Raw genomic sequence first — 17,172 nt, forward strand, 5'->3', positions numbered from 1 at the left:
GAATACTTGGCAATTTTTCAAAGTCTGGCCAATCTCGAACAATCTGCCCCCGTCACCGACTCCCGGATCCCACCGTAAAGTGGCGTCCATTAAGTTGAAATGTTGTCCGGTAATACAAGTTGGCACAACAACTCGATGGAAGACAGGATGTCCAAGACAGATGTGTTTGATGCTGAAGGTCTACAAACATCCAGGCACAATTTAGGGGGGGGTGATAAATGGTTCCTTTCCAGCTTAGAGGAGGATTTTGTTTGGATAGAAATTGGGAATTCAGACAACGAGGACCCTGAAGGTGACAGAGTGAAATACAAGGGGATTTAAAAACCCTTCCTGACTTTGATTGGAGGCCTCACCGTTTATTTACAGAACTCAAAGGAGCATTCCCAACCTGAATGGAAATTCGAATTTCCGCAGCTCGCTTTTACCGAGACGCATCATCAAACACGGCACACGGCTCATTAACTAATAATTTATTTTGTAGATGAAAAAGTCAGTGGTTCGTTGCCTCGAGGAAGACTCGGATATAGAAATGGGACATTCATCCAACAGAAAGAGGCGGGGCTTAGCTCAAGTGTCACATCTTTACGTCCCCCCCGAGTTATTTACATTAGGACGTTTGTCGTAGAAAACATTCTGTGATGTGGATATCACTTGTTTACACACACACACACACATGGATGTATTCTCACACACACCTGCAAGCGCAATAAAAAGTGGCGGCGAAAGCAACAAAGCAAACGGCTTCCATTAGGCCTCGTTAAACAACATGACGGCTAAAAAGGACGAGAAAACATCTGGATAGATCTTCACGTCATTGTTGGAAGGGGGCGGGGCATAGTTTGACGGACATTTGACGGGAAAGGAGTACAGTGCGCCACTGAGCGTATTTGGCAACCTTCAACTTCAGTTATCAAAGACACTCAATACATAACACGCAAAAATGGCTCCTGGGGGCGGGGGGGGGGGGGGGGGGGGGGAGTGATGGGGGGCTTGGCCGATACGCAGGAGAGGAGAGTCTTTTGGAAGAACGACAAGCCAAACATGCGGCCGCAGCCAAACAACTTTCAAGACATGCCTGTCAGCAAGATGGCCGCCGCGCCAGCTCGACGCAAACTTCAGATTCTTGTTTAGCTTATAGCGAGACATTGCGATGATGTCTTTCACAGAATGAGGAAAACCTGGAGAGCGACCAGACTTTTTTTTTTTCCTCCTCTCTTGACTTTCAGAGTCTCTTAATTAGGTTTAAAACTCCGACTGTGCTCATTTGGCAAAGGATGACAGGGGGAGATAACTTTTTTTTTTTTTTTGGATGCTGGCAATGGTTTGGTTCTGGAGCGGTGGGTGGGTTGGGGGGGCTTTGATGGACCAGCACAAACCACAAACATGCAAACATGACAAAACTTTGTAGGATTGAAACGCGATAGTCTCGTGTTCTAGTACGGTATGCCCTCCACGAACGTTCCAGCCTCGTTCATTCAGACTAAATAGTCAGCTCCGCTCGCTTCTGTCTGCCAGTCACATGACACTTTAGGCGTCCTTCAGAAACTGAGGGTCCAACCATGTGGCCTTCAGAAATGTCAACTTGAATAAGTCCAGTCTGATGGCAGTTGTGGAAAATTCCATAGATTTGATTAAAAAAAAGTTCCTCCTGATGTCGTATCCCCAAAAAAAAAAAAAAAGTTTGTGATTCCTTGGATTTCATTGTTGCAGTGGTTGGAAACGGAAGGTTCCAACGTTGTCAGCGAGGGCGGGAACTTCGTACCCTTAGCGGTCCCTTTTTAAGGCAAACCATTGGACGAGAAAGATGTGACAAATAAAAAATAAAAAGGAAAATAATTATACAATATACACAAAATGTGGTCCTCGGGTACATGCAGTCTTGGTCATGTCCCGTAATGGAAAAGGGGGCGGGGTTAAGGTTCCACGGCGCCGTCCAATCAGGCTTTGCCGCACTTGCCCTTCTTCTCTTTGCGCTGGAACTTCCTCAGTCGTCTCGTCCAAACGTCCCTCCACTGGATCACCAGGCTGTTTTTATCAGCCAGCAGCCCAGCACGTTCCGGGTTGGAGGTCCCGACCCCGGGCCCCGAGCCGGTCCCGCCGTCGCTACCGCCCATAACCAGGAAGCGTTTGCTCATTTGGATCTTGGGACACTTGCAGGCCAAATCCTTCATGTGCACCCACAGGATGTTGTCGCCTCGTTTTAAGGGCTCGCCGCGACTCTTGTACACGGACATGACGTTGACGGAAAACTTGGCCCAGTCGCCGACCGTCTCCATGTCCAGCACGTTCACTTGCACCGCTGAGGAGGACAAGTCTCGGGTGAGCGGTCTCGGTACGTACGTCACGTCATGAATTCCAAACTCACCATAATCCTTCTTGCAGTATTTCTTCATGTTGATCTTCAAGTTACCCTTCACCGGTTTGCAGTAAGACTCACAATCTATAAAACAAACATGGCGGCTGAAACACAACAGAGGACTCAAAGTGTTAACTTTTGACATGTTTTGGAGGTTGGGGAGAGAAAAAACAGAGCGAGGTGGAAGCGAGTGTGATGCCCGAGACCACACATTGGCCAGATCCATATTAACAACTCCGTCATCCTGCTCGTAAATCCGCAATGGAAATGTGCTCTTCCCTCAGAGTTTCACATTCTAAAAGCCCCGGAAAAAAAAAAAAAGACAATAATTCAATTTTAGACGGAGAGCCCTCAGGCAAGCCGGAGAGAACTCACATGGAAATGTTTGATAGTTATCAAAATTGAAATTGTGTGATGATGAAAAGAGAGAAGGGGGGGGGGTCATATGAAATATTGAAAACAGATGAGCGCTATCATCAGAAAAAATGTGGAACGGTTTTGAATTTGCATATTTGGAGTTGATGGAGTGACAACACTGGAAAACATTTCCCATGTTTGAAGTCCCGATGGAGACACGGGAAGCCGAGCGTGCTGCCTGCTTGGAATGTTAAGACTACCAAACACACAGAACTGGACCTGGTCCTTGTGGTCTCGCTACTTTCGCGAGGAAAAACCAGCCAGTCATGTCGGCTACCAAAGTAAATCAATCAAAAGCGGCTGCACACGAAAAGGGCGTTGGTTTTTTTTTTTTTTTTTGCAGTAAATGAAGGAGTTTAGGAAGGACAAGAAAGTCATAAAAACATCCAGGATGTTTGGCTGTGAGATTTTATAAGGCTCAGTGAGGGGAAAAAAGGAAGGAAGAGGGGCGAAAAAAAGTGCTTTAATAACTAAATTGGGGCGTTTAAAAAAAGAAATAAAAAATTGACAATTTATTATTTTTTATTATTAATTAAAATATATAAATATAATATATAAATAATATATATAAATATATATATAAATATATATATTTATATATTTTTTTCCTAGTCTCTGGATGAGAAAATAAAATCCTGCCAAATTGAAATGATTATTTTTTTTCTTTTCAGCTCATTATCATGAACGTGCGCATGGATTTCATTAAAGCGCCGCCAAATATGCTCGCATTCCTTCTCCGAGGTATTGGCGCTGAAACCTTGGCAGCGAGAAAACGGGCAAAAGCTCCTTTTCCCATGAGGAGTCACTTTTCACCTGGAAAAGCTCTTGCTAAAAAGAAAAAAAAAAATAATCGCCTAGTGACCCGGAAGAGCAGCCCAGTGAAAACACTTTTCTCTACATACGACAAGGACAAATTGCATGCTCCGCCCCCTTCTACACAAAAACCGACATTTTGGACAGTTCAAGTTTAAGGATGGAGAGAAAGACACGGATGACGTATTTTCGAGTGCCTGAGGAGAATCGCCGATGGAAATGTTTTCCCACGGGAGAGCCCGAATCAATTTCTTGCCAAAAAGTCTTTTCACGCCTCAAAACGTTTCCTTCCACTTTATCTAGCAATCACCTCGGCCTTGTCGTCGGAGCCGCGCTGATGCTTCGAGGTCGAGGAAACTTGGCCGAGGGCTTTGGGATTCCGAGACAAAAGGGGGAAAATCTCATCTGGGCCAAAGCACTTCAAAAAAGGGAGGCGCCCCATCCGCCATTAATATTTATTCCACACCTTCAAACTGGAGCCCAGAAATATGGGGGAAAAAAAAAAGAGATGTTTTTGTTCTTCTGGTGAACGGGGCGGGGTGTGAGTGAGCGTACACCAACCTGCTGGCTCTTCTGTGCTGCTAACCACAGCTGTGGGGTTCACCACGGGGATCTCTGGAACGCAAAAGTCCAACATTTAGTGCTAAAACATAAATGCTAGATTTGAGCGGCAGACACGACACATCTTTGAAGATCTTGGAAGGCATGTGCATGACAGCATAACAAAAAAAAACATCTTGTGAAGCTCAATGAAAGGATCCGTATTAATACTAATTGGCTGCTTAACAGCCTCGCCCCCTCCCCTCCCCACGAGGCCATATTGTCACACCCAAAGTTGCCATTAAGCCTAATAGAGCTAAATTTATGCACGCGCTTAGTTCCCTTTGGTGCCTGGGATGGTTCAGCGGCAATGAAATGGTCGGGGTCGGCCATCCATGACCGTTGCTTTTTTTTTGGACCATCTGCTCCGGAGCTGCAATGCGAGAGAAACAACACGGCGCCATGTGGCACCGCGTGGCGTGGCGCAGTGTGACGCTGCATCAGCAAAGGTCATTTTTTTTGAAAGAGCTCCATTTAGCTTTGAGCTAGCTAGAGCGTCCACTCACTGATGCAAGGGGCCACGGGTGATCGGCTCTGCTGGTAGCCCTTGGCGCAGCGGTTGCAGGTGCTGCCGGTGACGCCATCTTTGCAGGGGCACTGACCTGTGGTCTGGTTGCACGTCTTACCCGCTGCTCCGACGGGGTGGCAGTCGCAGGCTGAGAAGATGGTGCAGGAACAAGAACATGAGACAAAATTTATAGTCTTTGTCCACCGTGTTCGGTAAACAACCGGGCAAATATGAGCAGGTCGTAAGGGAAGAGGGAGGACGGAGGGGGGGGTGTTGATCTCTGCCCCCTCCCTTTCTCCTCAAAATGTTTTTTTTCTCCGAGGTTTTATGAGCAAGGCGGCTTGGGCCAGTTAAGAAGCAGTAAAAAGTCCTCAGATGTTGATGACTTTTCAAGCCTGCGTGACTGCAGCTGTGACACACGTCACCTTGGGATTTGTAGTCCTTTAAAACGTCCTTTTCTTCATCGACCTTCTGCAAATTGATGATTGTTATTTTTTTTTTCACGATATTTTTCATGGGTCCGTTCCCCGCCGCTCTCACGGGCGCTCATTTGCAGAGCAGGTCTGATTAGGAACAGACGCTCGCCCCCCCCTTTTGGAAACACCTGTATTTTATTGTCTTGAGACGTGACACTCAACATACTTTCACCTCTAACACATGGAGAAATCCAAATAGCACTTACCCTTGCAAGCCCGCCGATGAGTGATAGGTCGGGCCATGTCTCGGAAGAAGCCTTCCTTGCAGTAGTGGCAATGGCGGCCGGCCGTGTTGTGGCGGCAGTTCATGCAAACGCCTCCGCTCTTCCTTCCCGAAAGTTTGTACAACTCCATGTTGAAGCGGCATCGCCGAGCGTGGAGGTTGCAGTTACACGCTGCGGACGGACGACAAAGTTGTCAGAACATACACGGTACCTTTAAGATTTACTTTGACGCTGTGGTTTGGTAAGCGTTTACAACATGGCAGCTCCGAGCTTGGCGGCAGCTCTGCTTCCCATCCATCAAAATGATATTTGTAGCCTTCGTTTCTTCCTTTTGGTGATTTATAACTCCAACTTCCTTCAGTCCATCACTTATTAATCTCCGCAGCGAGACATGTTAATCCCGCGTCAATCTCACTGATGACCTATTAAAAGGAAACCGGGCTCACATAAAGAGATTTGAGCTTCCCGATGAGGTGAGCCAGGATATAACGGTTCAAGCTGGAGATCCGACTGGTTCACTGAGGTTGCCGAGACGATTACGAAACCAGAGTTTGATTTAGGAGCTAAAGTAGCGCAGAGGAATAATTGTTTTTGTTTTCTGGCAACCCGGACAGTTTGTGTATTTAAGCAGTAAATCTATTGTCATAACGTCAATGTTAAAATTAACAGACCGCATCCGCATTGAAACATGGCCGCCCTAAAAATGTGTTTTGATTCACGGCTGTTATTTTCAAGGTACAACGACTACATTTTGTCGCTACTGTGGCGAGAGCTGTACGTGATCCACATTTAAAAAAGGAAGCCTGTCACCGGGCCGGGGAAACGAGGCCGTGTTTTTCTCCTGGTTCCAGATCCTGGAAAAAAAAGGGGGTGGGAGGGGTCGTGCGTGTGGGGGGGGCACATTCCCAGACTGTTTCCCAATTCCATATGGTTACAGCCCAATTTGTTTGGAATTCAAAGGCTAATCAAATAGCATTTGAAATTTGACTAAAAAAAATGAGTCGAGGTGATCTTGACCACAAGTGTGAAATATTCCAAGGAAATTTCCAGGGCAGGCAGGATGCTGTTTCTGCCATCAAGCATCTCAAACACGTATCCAGCTGTGAGCATGTGGGACCATTAACACCTTGCAGTGGAACATGAAAGTGATGGATCACGTTTTGCATCGCGAGCGCAGCTGAAGAACCAAATTTCTGGCATCTTGTTGATTTACGGCCTCGCGGCAACTCAAAGTACCGAGCGGCAAATCTATTGTTTTGAGTGTGGAAAAAAATCATAAAGGAAAATTCCCTTTGCGTGTCGCCAAAACAGTTCGCGTGTTGTCAAGGAAATGGCAAAACAAAACAAGCTGCGGTTGGCAAACACCGCCGCGACAAATCATTTTTTTAGTACGTGAGACGAAAATAACCATAAGTCATTAAGATAAAGAGCAACAAATTGGAGGTAGTGTGTGACGACGGAATGACGGCTTCACGCAAGCGGGAGCCAGCGTCCTCCTCCTTCGCACATGTTTCTGACTTCCCCATCTCCAAAGACCTTTCAAACGTGCCAGGTAACATATTGACTCAAGAACAGCTCGGCGTTCCCCCCCAAATCGGCCTGTTGAATGAAAACCGATTTCAACAAATAAAATGCAAATATCGGTATAAATCAAATTCTAGTTTTCCTTCCAAATTTTGGATGCCCGTGCAACTCACCCCTCCCCTCAACTAATATTGGTCCTCAAAGAGTGGAGGGCCACGCTGACCGCCATCTTTCTCTTCTCGGGCTGACGTCCAGACACCGTGTGTTACTCTCGACATGGTGTGTGTGTGTGCTGAACAGCGTCTGGCTGCTCCAGCCACCTGCTCAGGACACCGGGAGGGAACACCCGGTTAATTACCTCCTTGTCGGATCCGTGGCATCGAGACAATGTGGTGAAACCCACAAAAAATATGATAAAAAAAACACAAAAAATGTGCTAATGACACTCTCGTACAATTTCATATACACACAAGAGTTCACGGAAGAGTTCCTGCACTCATGTTCTGGCTTAACAGCCACCAACAACAGCGGCCGGCGTGTCGGCTGGAAACCGCATCGTTCCGCAGTTAGCAGAGCCCGCGGGCTTGCAACAACATTGAAAAAAAAAGAGGCAAAATTTCCAACGACAAAAAAGCCCGGCTCTGATTTCAGCCGAAGGGGCTCCTTGATAGAAAAAGTCACTGGTGGGAAAGTCGGGGTTGATTGCTACCATGTGTGGGTGTGCGACTTGATCGAGCGGCGCATATTAACGCAATTAACGTGATTTCACCTCTTTATAATGACTTGATGGGAGAAGTGTCAATCAAACCCATTCAACCTTGGGATAAGCTGCAAAAAAAAAAAAAAAAATTCAAATGATGTGACGAGCCCTCGCTAGCTAGCCTCCGGCGACGCGGGAGTTCCGGGGAGTCGATTAGCAAAAGTAGGATAATGACACATAGGCGGCAGCGCTATCAAAGCGGCTTTTCTTTTCTAAAATTATAAAATCTCATCATGGTCTTTTATCCCATGTTGCCTTCAGGCGAAAGAACGCAGCTTTGAAAATTGCGCGTTCCATTTGAAGGGAATCCGACATCCTCGCGTTACAACCGATTAAAAACGACACGGACGTTTTCACTTTCATTTCACAAATCGTGAAAGTAGAACACAGACCGACCCCGGCTTGGCCTCGGCTGGTCGAGAAGCAATGAAGGGATGGAAGGGCTATTTTGAAATTCTAATCAGTATAAAAAAAAAAGCCATCTGCTCTATGTCAGAGGGGAGAAAAAAAATAACGACCTCTGGGTTTAACAAATGAAGAAAATTTCCTTCAACTAATTTATCCGACTGATGTGATTTAAAAGGATTCGGTTGAATGATTGACTAATAAAACACTGAGCGCCACACCCTCTACGGCGCTGCCAACCACAGCTCACCTGCAATCTTGAAAAATAAACCCACAGCTTGCAAATGAGCCGTGGCGTCGGTGCACTGTTGGATCTGGCTAAGCTAAGCTCCATTAGCGATGGATGATGCCTGCTTCTGGCCTCGGAGCATCCCCGAGCTGCACTTCCTGCGCTCCAAATGAGGAAGAGGGAAGGACTGGAAAATAATTTGCCGGTACCATAAATCATCTCGGACTGGTGTCACTTGACTCCACAAGAGGCCTCTCATCCGATACAGTCTCTTTGAGCAGACTTAATTTGAAAGTCAACAAACAGTATTTACATTCCGGCGCGGGGCACGCCAGCAAAAACAACAATACTCAATCACAAACGGCAAGCAAACACAAGAGTCGCATCTGTTTCCTCGTTCTGTCCCGCACCACTCGACAGATAAATCGCAGCGGGGTCGCCCTCGCCGACCTCCAGGACGGAGGTTTTTTTTAAAAATCCAAGATGGAGGCAGCAGATGGGCAGAAGAGCCTCCACTTGGGAGGCAAAAATCAAAACGTCTCCTGACATCCAACAACATGTCACCGTCAGCTTAAGTATGTCACCATTCTGCGTAAGGGTCACGACCCCACGCCCCTGCTCCCTTTCACTAAAAAGCGCCCTGAGGCCTCGCTTTGGGTTCCAGGAAGGAAGGTAAAGCGGCCAGTGAGCTTTCATTGGCGACATATACGTAAAGCGGGTGTAACATTTGGGAAAGAGCAAGGGGATATTTAAAAGAGGGCGGAAAAAGTGCTGAGGGATCTGCGTTGGGATATTGTTGCATAGTTGGCCTTTGGTTTTGTCACCCCTGGTCACCCTTAAGCAGATCTGGCATTTGCTAAATATGATCTCAGGCGAGCTCGCTGGGCAATTACAACACGTTAGAAAAATATACACTTTTGCCCGCCCTCCCTCCCTCCTCCCCGCCGAAAATTTCTGGCTTCATCAGCGAGGTGAAAACGGGGACAGCGCTTACTAATTCGCTGCCACGTTTTTCACGACAGGCCAAATTGAGCTGAATTCAATTTCACTGGATGTCTGTTGATTTAAAACAGGTGCGCAAATCTAATATGAAGCCAGACCGTCCAAAATGAAAATCGACGGAACTGCCTATACAATTACATTAGCAGCCGTTGGCACGTAAATAAGAATAACAATTTGACATGGCCCGTTCCCAGAGCGTAAACACGACTCGCTCGCATGACGACTCGGATGATTTAACCCCTCGCTGAGTGCCAGTGAGTTGAATAGTTGTCATCCGCTGTTTAGACATTTCCAGAAAACATGAGCGTTTCCCTGAAGAGGTGCACTTCATTTACACGCTTGATGGGAAACGCAGCCATTTCGAGTGCGGGCGGCTAGCAAAAAGATTCAACATTTTATTTTCGATTGTGCCTGTGGTCATTGGATATTTGGCCAGCGGTTGTCTTTATTCAATTTTGACAAGTCCGTGTCTAAGTGCTCGCTTAGTGCTCGATGGTATGGCTGACTATTTGTTTTGACTTTGGACCCAAAGAGAAGAAAAACAAAAAGTACTCACGCAGACATTCGTTGGCCTCGCGGGCACTGGCCCTCTGCCACGGCCGGTCGTAGTGAAAAGGTTTGCAGCGGTCGCATTCGGGCCCTTCCGTGTTGTGCTTGCAGTCGCACACCAGTTTGCCTTCCTTGTCTTTCAGGCAGCGTGCCCCATGGCCGTTGCACTTGCACCTCCCGCCCACTTGGAAGTCGCCCACCGCGTAGAAGTACGCAGGCAGGGTGGAGGGCGCCGCCGCCGCCGCGGGGTCTTCCTCCCGCCCGGCCGGTCCCGGCTCCCGTGACTGCTGGGGCCGAGTGAAAACCACGCGGATATCCGTGACGGTCACCCAGTCCTGGAGGACCGGGCTGTTGTCAAAGTCTTTGCCGGACGGCCGCCCGTCCAAGGTGCTGAAGGCGATGAGGCCTCCGGAGAGCGGGTAGAGGTCCGTGTGGCCGTCGCTACATAGAGCCTCTTGTTCGTTCTGCTTGGTGATGGCGGCTCTGTTGGGCCGGTTGTACACGCGCCGACATTGCGATGAGTAGAACTGGTAGGGTGTCCACGTTTTACCGTAGTCCATGCTCTTGTAGATGGCCAGCGACTCGGGTCTGGGGGAGCAGAACTGCAAGCTGACGTAGGTGATCTCAAACTTCTTGCCCAGGGAAAGCGTTAGCGTCACATTGTGAGGCGAGGTGTTGAGGTTCTCCGACTGCCAGCAGGTCAGGTTGTGAGCCGAGTTGAGATCGGTGAGGTAGGAAGGCGGGCGGGCGCGCCGGGGGTCGGCGGCGTCGCAGATCTGGCACGTTCGCACCGACGGCCGTTCGTCTCCGCGCTCCACCACGCTGCACGAGCGGGACGGCGGGCGCCCGCACACGCTGGACACCGCCACCTCCTTGCCAAAAGCGGCGTTGATAAACTCGGGGATGCAACGGCGGGCCGCGCCAGCGTCGTCGTAGCAAGGGTCCGCGGGGGTCTGCTGTCCGGCGAAGGGGTTGTTGGTGCCGTGCGACGCCGCCGAGCCCGCCAGGAGGCTCAAGCATAGCAAGTACGTCCAGGCTTCCCTCATTCTGCTCCGAGGGCCCGGCTCCCGACCACCGCACGCGTCTCGGGAAGCAAATAGATGCGAGTCGAGCGGAGAAGCTGCGCCGGTAAACACCAGAGCGAGACTGCGTGCGGACGTGTCCGACTTCTCGCTAAAAATCTCCCGAGCCGGCCTTAATTGCGGCCCGGAGGAAGGAGACTGTCGGTGCTCGGTGACCCTTGGCGCGAGGCCCTTCCTGCGGGAGACAGATACAAACACGGAGGTCAGTGTCAAACTCATATTGTTACCACAAAAGGAAATCACCAAAAAGGGGCACTCAGTCAAGCGGGGACCTCTGCCAAGGCTGAGCAATCACGTCCGTCTGAAAAATCCCGACATTAAAAAAATATACACTTCTTGACAGACAGGCCATTTAAAGAAATGGAAGCCTCCAAAATGGCCGACTCTTCCTGTTCTTCCGCCGGTGTCAAAAGCAGCCGAGCTTTGTGGTCATGCTCGGGTAGCATGGCATCCCATAATCCCTGGTAATGGTGTGGTGCGACGGACCAGAAATGTGGTCTCTGTGTTTGAAGAAGTGAAACCGCCAAAGAGAAACTCTCATCAAAGACGGTAAAAATTCCGACATTCCCCGATGAGTCAATTCATGCTTGGTACCTGGGTGACATTGTTTCTACAATGCTTGGCTAGACAAGAAGCCTCTTGGTTCCAAAGAAGGGGTTCGGGGTGAGAAAGCCATTTGAGGAGGGGGGGGGGGGGGGGGGGATACGGCCTGGGGCTTTTCCTCGCCTAATCCCCCTTTTCCTTCCCTGGGTGTCAAATCGAGAGGTGCCTCATTTGAAAAGTGACAGCTGAAGGCAACCGCATCCCTCTTTGTGTGCTATTTATTAAATTACAATGAATGGCAGCCAGCCGCTCCCGCTCGGGCTCCCCTTCATACAACGCCATCCATCCCTCTTCATCTGAGAGAGAAGAACAAAAGGTGGCCTCTGTATCCACTTCAGTCAAGCGCGGCGGAAAGCAGACAGATGGGAGTTAAAGGCCAGTCGCAAAGACAAAAGTTTGCTTCTTCTTACGTGTGAAGGGCTCCGAGGGATTGCAACCCTTCAAAAACTAAACAAAAAAAAAAAACTGGCAAATGGGAGCACTCATCTGCACTCCAACTATTTGGCCTCTTCTCAAGTGGTGCTAAAAGGAACCCCTCCCGCCCACTTGTTTTCTAGTGTTGGACAAAAATGTCAAGAAAAGTAAGACAACGTGATAAACGGAAGAGGAGATTAACGGAGGAAGGTGAGTAGGGCATAAAAATATGAGATGGATGGAGACAGATTAAGGTGGACGACTGCGACGGTGCGTGTCAGTGCCTGGAATGACTAAATATGGGAGAGCTGTGGGTGGGTGGGTGGTTCAACCGAGTGGGAACAGTGACAACACACGAGAGGAGCCGCCAGCTTTTTTTTTTTTCCCTTCTACCTCATGACTTATCATAATGAGAAACAAGTTTCATGTGAAGATGGGAGGACGACGGGGTGGTCTTGTGGTTTTCAGCTTCTCCCCCTCCTCGTCATCGGGAGATCATCCCACGTTGATTCGCTTCTCTTTCAAGCATGGGCGCCTTAGTCGGAGTTCACCGATTAGGAAAACACAAGTCGCTGAGAGGCTTTATTTGGCTTGGGTGGATAGTGGCGGGTAGAGGGGGGGGGGACAGCTGAGCCGCTTTGTATCCCAAGTGGGAGCCTTTCACGCTGGTCGGGTAGCCCCTCTCTAAGACGGGGAGCGGAGGGAGGTCTTCTATCGGGTGACAGTGAGAGGGGGCCCGATGTGGTACCCTGCTGTCCCCCTCCAGCACGGTAATCCCTGGTGGGGTTATTAGCAGCTTTCCACAACTACTGAAGATTTTTTTGTCAATATTGCTGACACATTGCCAATTCTGACGGATAGACTAGTTTATTTTGAGTCTGTTCGACAATGGGCGAAATCCAAAAATGTAACACACACAGAGTAAATAAAGATGTCGACGTGAGTCAACATGACTGACAGGACTCAGGTAACAGAGGTCAGTGGCCTGCTCGATGACGGCCATCTTCACGGTGGTGACGACAATTCCCGTGTGTGTGTTTGGGAGGGGGGGGCAGGAAGGGGTCAACTTTCCCAGTTGAGGGCGTCATTAGTAGAAGGATCACCGACAAATTCTCATGTCTCGGAGAAGGTTCAAGGTGTAGAACGAGGTCAAGGGAGCTCTCAGACAAAATTGCCGATGTCGTTTTCTGCGAGGTCAATGTTTTGGTCATGGCAGAGGAGGAAAAGTTTGAGGTATGACGCAAGACCCGAGGGTTAAACGGGGTTAATTGGCCACGACGATACAAAACAGTCAAGCACGGGGAAAGCCCGACACATTTTCAAAACATTCCAAACACCACCGCTGAGAAATATGACAGACCACACACACACACACACACACCTGGAGAAAACGTGCATGCAGGCCAAGCGGGACGCGGGGGACGGGCAGGACCGAGCATGCCGATATTTGCTCCTGGACCGTCTTCTCGTTGCCAGACACATCTGGAGTGTCACGCCGACGGACAGCAGGTATTTGAACGCTTACAGGCGAGGGGAGCACACACACACACACACACACACTTCAATGGAACTTAGAGAATGAGTGACACAATGAGCAAAATCTGCAGAGTGTTGCCTCGGATTATCTCGCACACATCATGCGACTGCCTCTTCTGATGGTGGACCTGATGAAAATAATCACCGACGATTCCCGATTGCGTGGAGTGACTCCGACGCTTAGCGGTGAGAAGTAGGTCAAGTGGCTGACACTGTTTCGAGGGGGCAATAGGGGCATACTTTAAGGCCATTCAAGCAGTTAAGATAACAAGTGCCGGACGGGACTGTCGCTTTCAGCTCCAGACTTGTTTGAGAGCAGGCTGTGTGCGCTTTCAAGGGGGCGGAGCTTAACATTGGAGCATGTTTGATATTCGGGGAAGTCAGCACAGAAAACACCGAAGAGGCCAAAATTGGATTGGAACTAAAATATGTCCTAAATTAAAAAAAAATGTGTCAAGGGTAGAAATGAATGACATCATCGATGACATCACAGAACTAAAATTTAATAGTTTTGAGTGCAATTTTGAATGACTCACAATTTGCACGTACATTTTGACTTCTTATATAATATTTCAAAAAATATTTGATGCAATCACTAAAATTGAGGTGAAAAGATGAATTAATTACAGAACATCCTCCATAATAATTTGAATGACATAAGATGCTAACTTCATCAAACTTACTTTTTTTTTAGATTTGATGTCTAATGCAACGTTACTTTAACTTTTCAGAAGGGAGGAGGGGTGCACGCTGAGGAAATATTGGAAGTGACACACGCATGTTGAAGGACGAAGGCGGCCGAGAGGCGCGCCGCTTGCTTTGGCACGCATGCACACTTGGCTCACAATCGCCCCTTCAGCTTCCACCTCCTCTTGCACACTTATTTCTGCCCAATTCCAGAGTGGCACCTGTCTGTGAACGAGCGTGCACGAGCTAACGGCAGCTTCATTTAAAAAAAAAAAAATCACGTAACCTGTCATTGCCCAACACATGCTTGTTGAAATAATAATCATATCCAACTCACCTTATTGAATCCAAATTAGCCTTTAAATAGCGTAAAAAAAAAAAGCCACTAAATCCCACAAGTGAAAATGTGGACCACCTCTCTCTCATGCGTGCCTGGACTCAAGTGAGAAGCGAGCAGTCGTCCATATGTTGTAAAGCGAGCCCGGGCTGAGGCTACTCCCCGTTCAAATCAAACACACATTTTCCCAAAGTGTGTGCGGGAGAAGAGGGGGGGGGCGACGCGTGTGTGCGTGTGTGTGCAAAGAGGAGGGGAACCAAATATTCCAATTACACTCTTAATGTGTTTTCTCCTTGTTGGACTTGATTTTGCACAAATTAAAACATTGCCAAGAAACCACAAAGCAACCACAAGCCAAAACCAAAGTGACTATTTTCTCATACATTTGATTAGTGTGTGTGAAATACACAATGTGGATTGTTCTCTAAAATCTCTCTAAGCTGATCAACATTCCTTTTGAATCTACTGTACCATTCGAAATAAAGTTAAGGGGTCAGAGGTCACCTGACTCTGACACGCTAATCGATATTAATTTGTTTCAGTGAAAGGTCCCATATGACTCAAATAATCGTTGAATGTGATTTGTGAGTGGCAGAAATAACATTTGCTCCATTGAGAGAAAAAGAAAACAGCTTTGAAAGACACAAAGAGACGCAGCGGTTTCTCCATGGTAATCAATTCTTCAATTAACTGTGAGAAAGGTCAACGTGAGCGTCACAAAAGGAACAAAAAGAAACACTTACGGCGTCCTAGGGAGTTTTTGCACGGTGTAGTCCAAGATGGGGACACTTTGCAGTGGACACAAGACAATCAATGCCAGCTTGTTTTTTTTTTTTTTTTTTTTTTTTGGAAATCTTCATCTCTGGCACCTCCTGTTGGCAGAGGCAGGGAGTAATGAGTTACATTTTTGGCTAGCGTTTTTCTTTCTAAAATATGCTTGTCTGATATTTACGTAAGATTTAAATAATTAAAATCAAAAGTTAGTTACGAGTTATTCTTCTTAGATTTTGCCCCATTGCTGAGCTTAAAACTCTTAGGAACTGATCTACAATGGTGAATGGACGCTCTCTGGTGGCCACGTTTTTTTTTCCCCCCTTTTTGTTTTTTTTAACTTTATTGAAGCAAAATATACAAATTAAAGATAATGATCATTTGTAGAAAGAAATAAACATTGAATCCAGAAAATAGCCAATGTGACAATAAACAAATACAAAAAAAGAATTAGAAAGAGAAAAAAAATTAAAATAAACTTTCCTATTAAATCATAACAGAGAAAAAAATAAATAAATTAACTTTCCTATCAGTATAAAACAGTTTTTATTTGAACTTGATAGGAGTTTGAAAAATTGAGAAGCAGCAACCTGGAAAATGATAATAATAAAAAAAAATTGCATATTCATGAGCAGGACTGACTTAAAAATCTGATGAACCACAATAAAACAAAACAGTCTGTGTAGATTCTCAGTCTTGGTCCCAGGACTTATCTCATGACCTTTTTGTAGCTCCGCCCACAAGCGTGTCTTCAGCGCCGCCGTCAGAAGTCTTAGCATCGCATTCCGACCGCCGACAAAAACGTTTGTTGCGTCTCGGCTCTTGGTTGAGGCCGGCCTCCTCTCTCGATCTCTTCCTGGATGGTCCGGGCGAAGGCTCCGCCTCTACTTCCACTTCAGCGAAACACGAGACAAAGTCGCTTTCCTCGGAAGCCTCTTCTTCTTCAACCAAGGTTCCGATGTCGTGCGATCCCGACTTCTTGTCTGTCTTGGCTTCTTGCTTCTTTTTCTCCGATCCCGTCGGCGGAGGGTCGTCTTCATCGACATCGATGCCGGCGCTCTCTGAAAAGTTGTAGTCAAACTCGTGCCACCATCGGAAAGCTTCTTCGTCGATTTCCTCAACTTTGGATCTGACGTTCGGCATGTTCGGCATGGTTGGCAACGGGTGTTCGTCTACTTGCTCCAAAATCTGGTTGGCGCTAACTAGCAACTCATTTTCATTGGCCGCATCCTCCGCGTGATGATCGTCCCCGTCTTGGAGATTCCCATCGTTGACAATATCGTCGTTATCGGCGACGTGTTCTTGGGTGACATCGTAGTCGCAAATGATCAAATCTTCTTCCGGTAAGCCATGGATTTCAAAGATGATTTCTTCAAAGATATTACCGCATGAAAATGGCCACACTTGCCAAATGAAGCGGATCCACGCGTACTGGTCCCGCGAATTGACAAAACGATAACGTTCGTTATCTTCGAGGATCAGATCGATATCGCCGTCTTCGTTTTGAGCGGCGCCGATATCGTGCTCGCTGTCGCTCTCCTCGCCGACGGCATCCTCGTCGTCTTCGATATTAACGTCCTCGTCGATGTCCTCGAGATTGGCTTCCTCTTCGTTGTCGTTCGGGGGTTGCCTCGGCGCCGCCTCGATGATGAAGGAAATTTCTTCGCTGCGCAAGGAAATGCAAAATCGGCGCAATCTTAAATTGGGTTCCCCCCTTCCCAAGTCCAGCGGAATTCGGTAGCCTGCAACATGTTCAAGGTGTATTATTGCCACGGTCACTAAGCAGTCCAAACTTTATCAGTTTTACCTAAACGGCAAAACAAATCTCAAGTACCAGAGCGCCGTCCATCTCCCCGTCCTTCCATCTCATCCAAAGGAA

General features: G+C 47.7%; 1 protein-coding gene across 2 annotated transcripts; it reads right to left on the reverse strand.

The window, feature by feature from the left end:
* Positions 1 to 455: 455 nt before the first annotated feature.
* Positions 456 to 15,364, reverse strand: ntn2 (netrin 2). Of its 2 annotated transcripts, none has more exons than XM_049759109.2 (7): positions 15,266 to 15,364; positions 9,871 to 11,120; positions 5,377 to 5,565; positions 4,693 to 4,842; positions 4,148 to 4,201; positions 2,366 to 2,440; positions 456 to 2,299 (listed from the first exon to the last, which is right to left on the reverse strand). In XM_049759109.2, the coding sequence occupies exons 2-7, from the start codon at positions 10,907 to 10,909 to the stop codon at positions 1,938 to 1,940; spliced, it is 1,869 nt and encodes a 622-aa protein (XP_049615066.1). In that variant the 5' UTR covers positions 10,910 to 11,120; positions 15,266 to 15,364; the 3' UTR covers positions 456 to 1,937. The 2 variants fall into 2 exon arrangements, with proteins under 2 accessions (XP_049615066.1, XP_049615065.1); XM_049759108.2 differs by lacking the exon at positions 15,266 to 15,364 and adding an exon at positions 14,523 to 14,693.
* Between the last annotated feature and the right edge of the window lie 1,808 nt (positions 15,365 to 17,172).

The sequence above is a fragment of the Syngnathus scovelli genome, chromosome 21, assembly GCF_024217435.2.
Source record: "Syngnathus scovelli strain Florida chromosome 21, RoL_Ssco_1.2, whole genome shotgun sequence".
In the NCBI taxonomy this organism is placed as follows: Eukaryota; Metazoa; Chordata; class Actinopteri; order Syngnathiformes; family Syngnathidae; genus Syngnathus; species Syngnathus scovelli.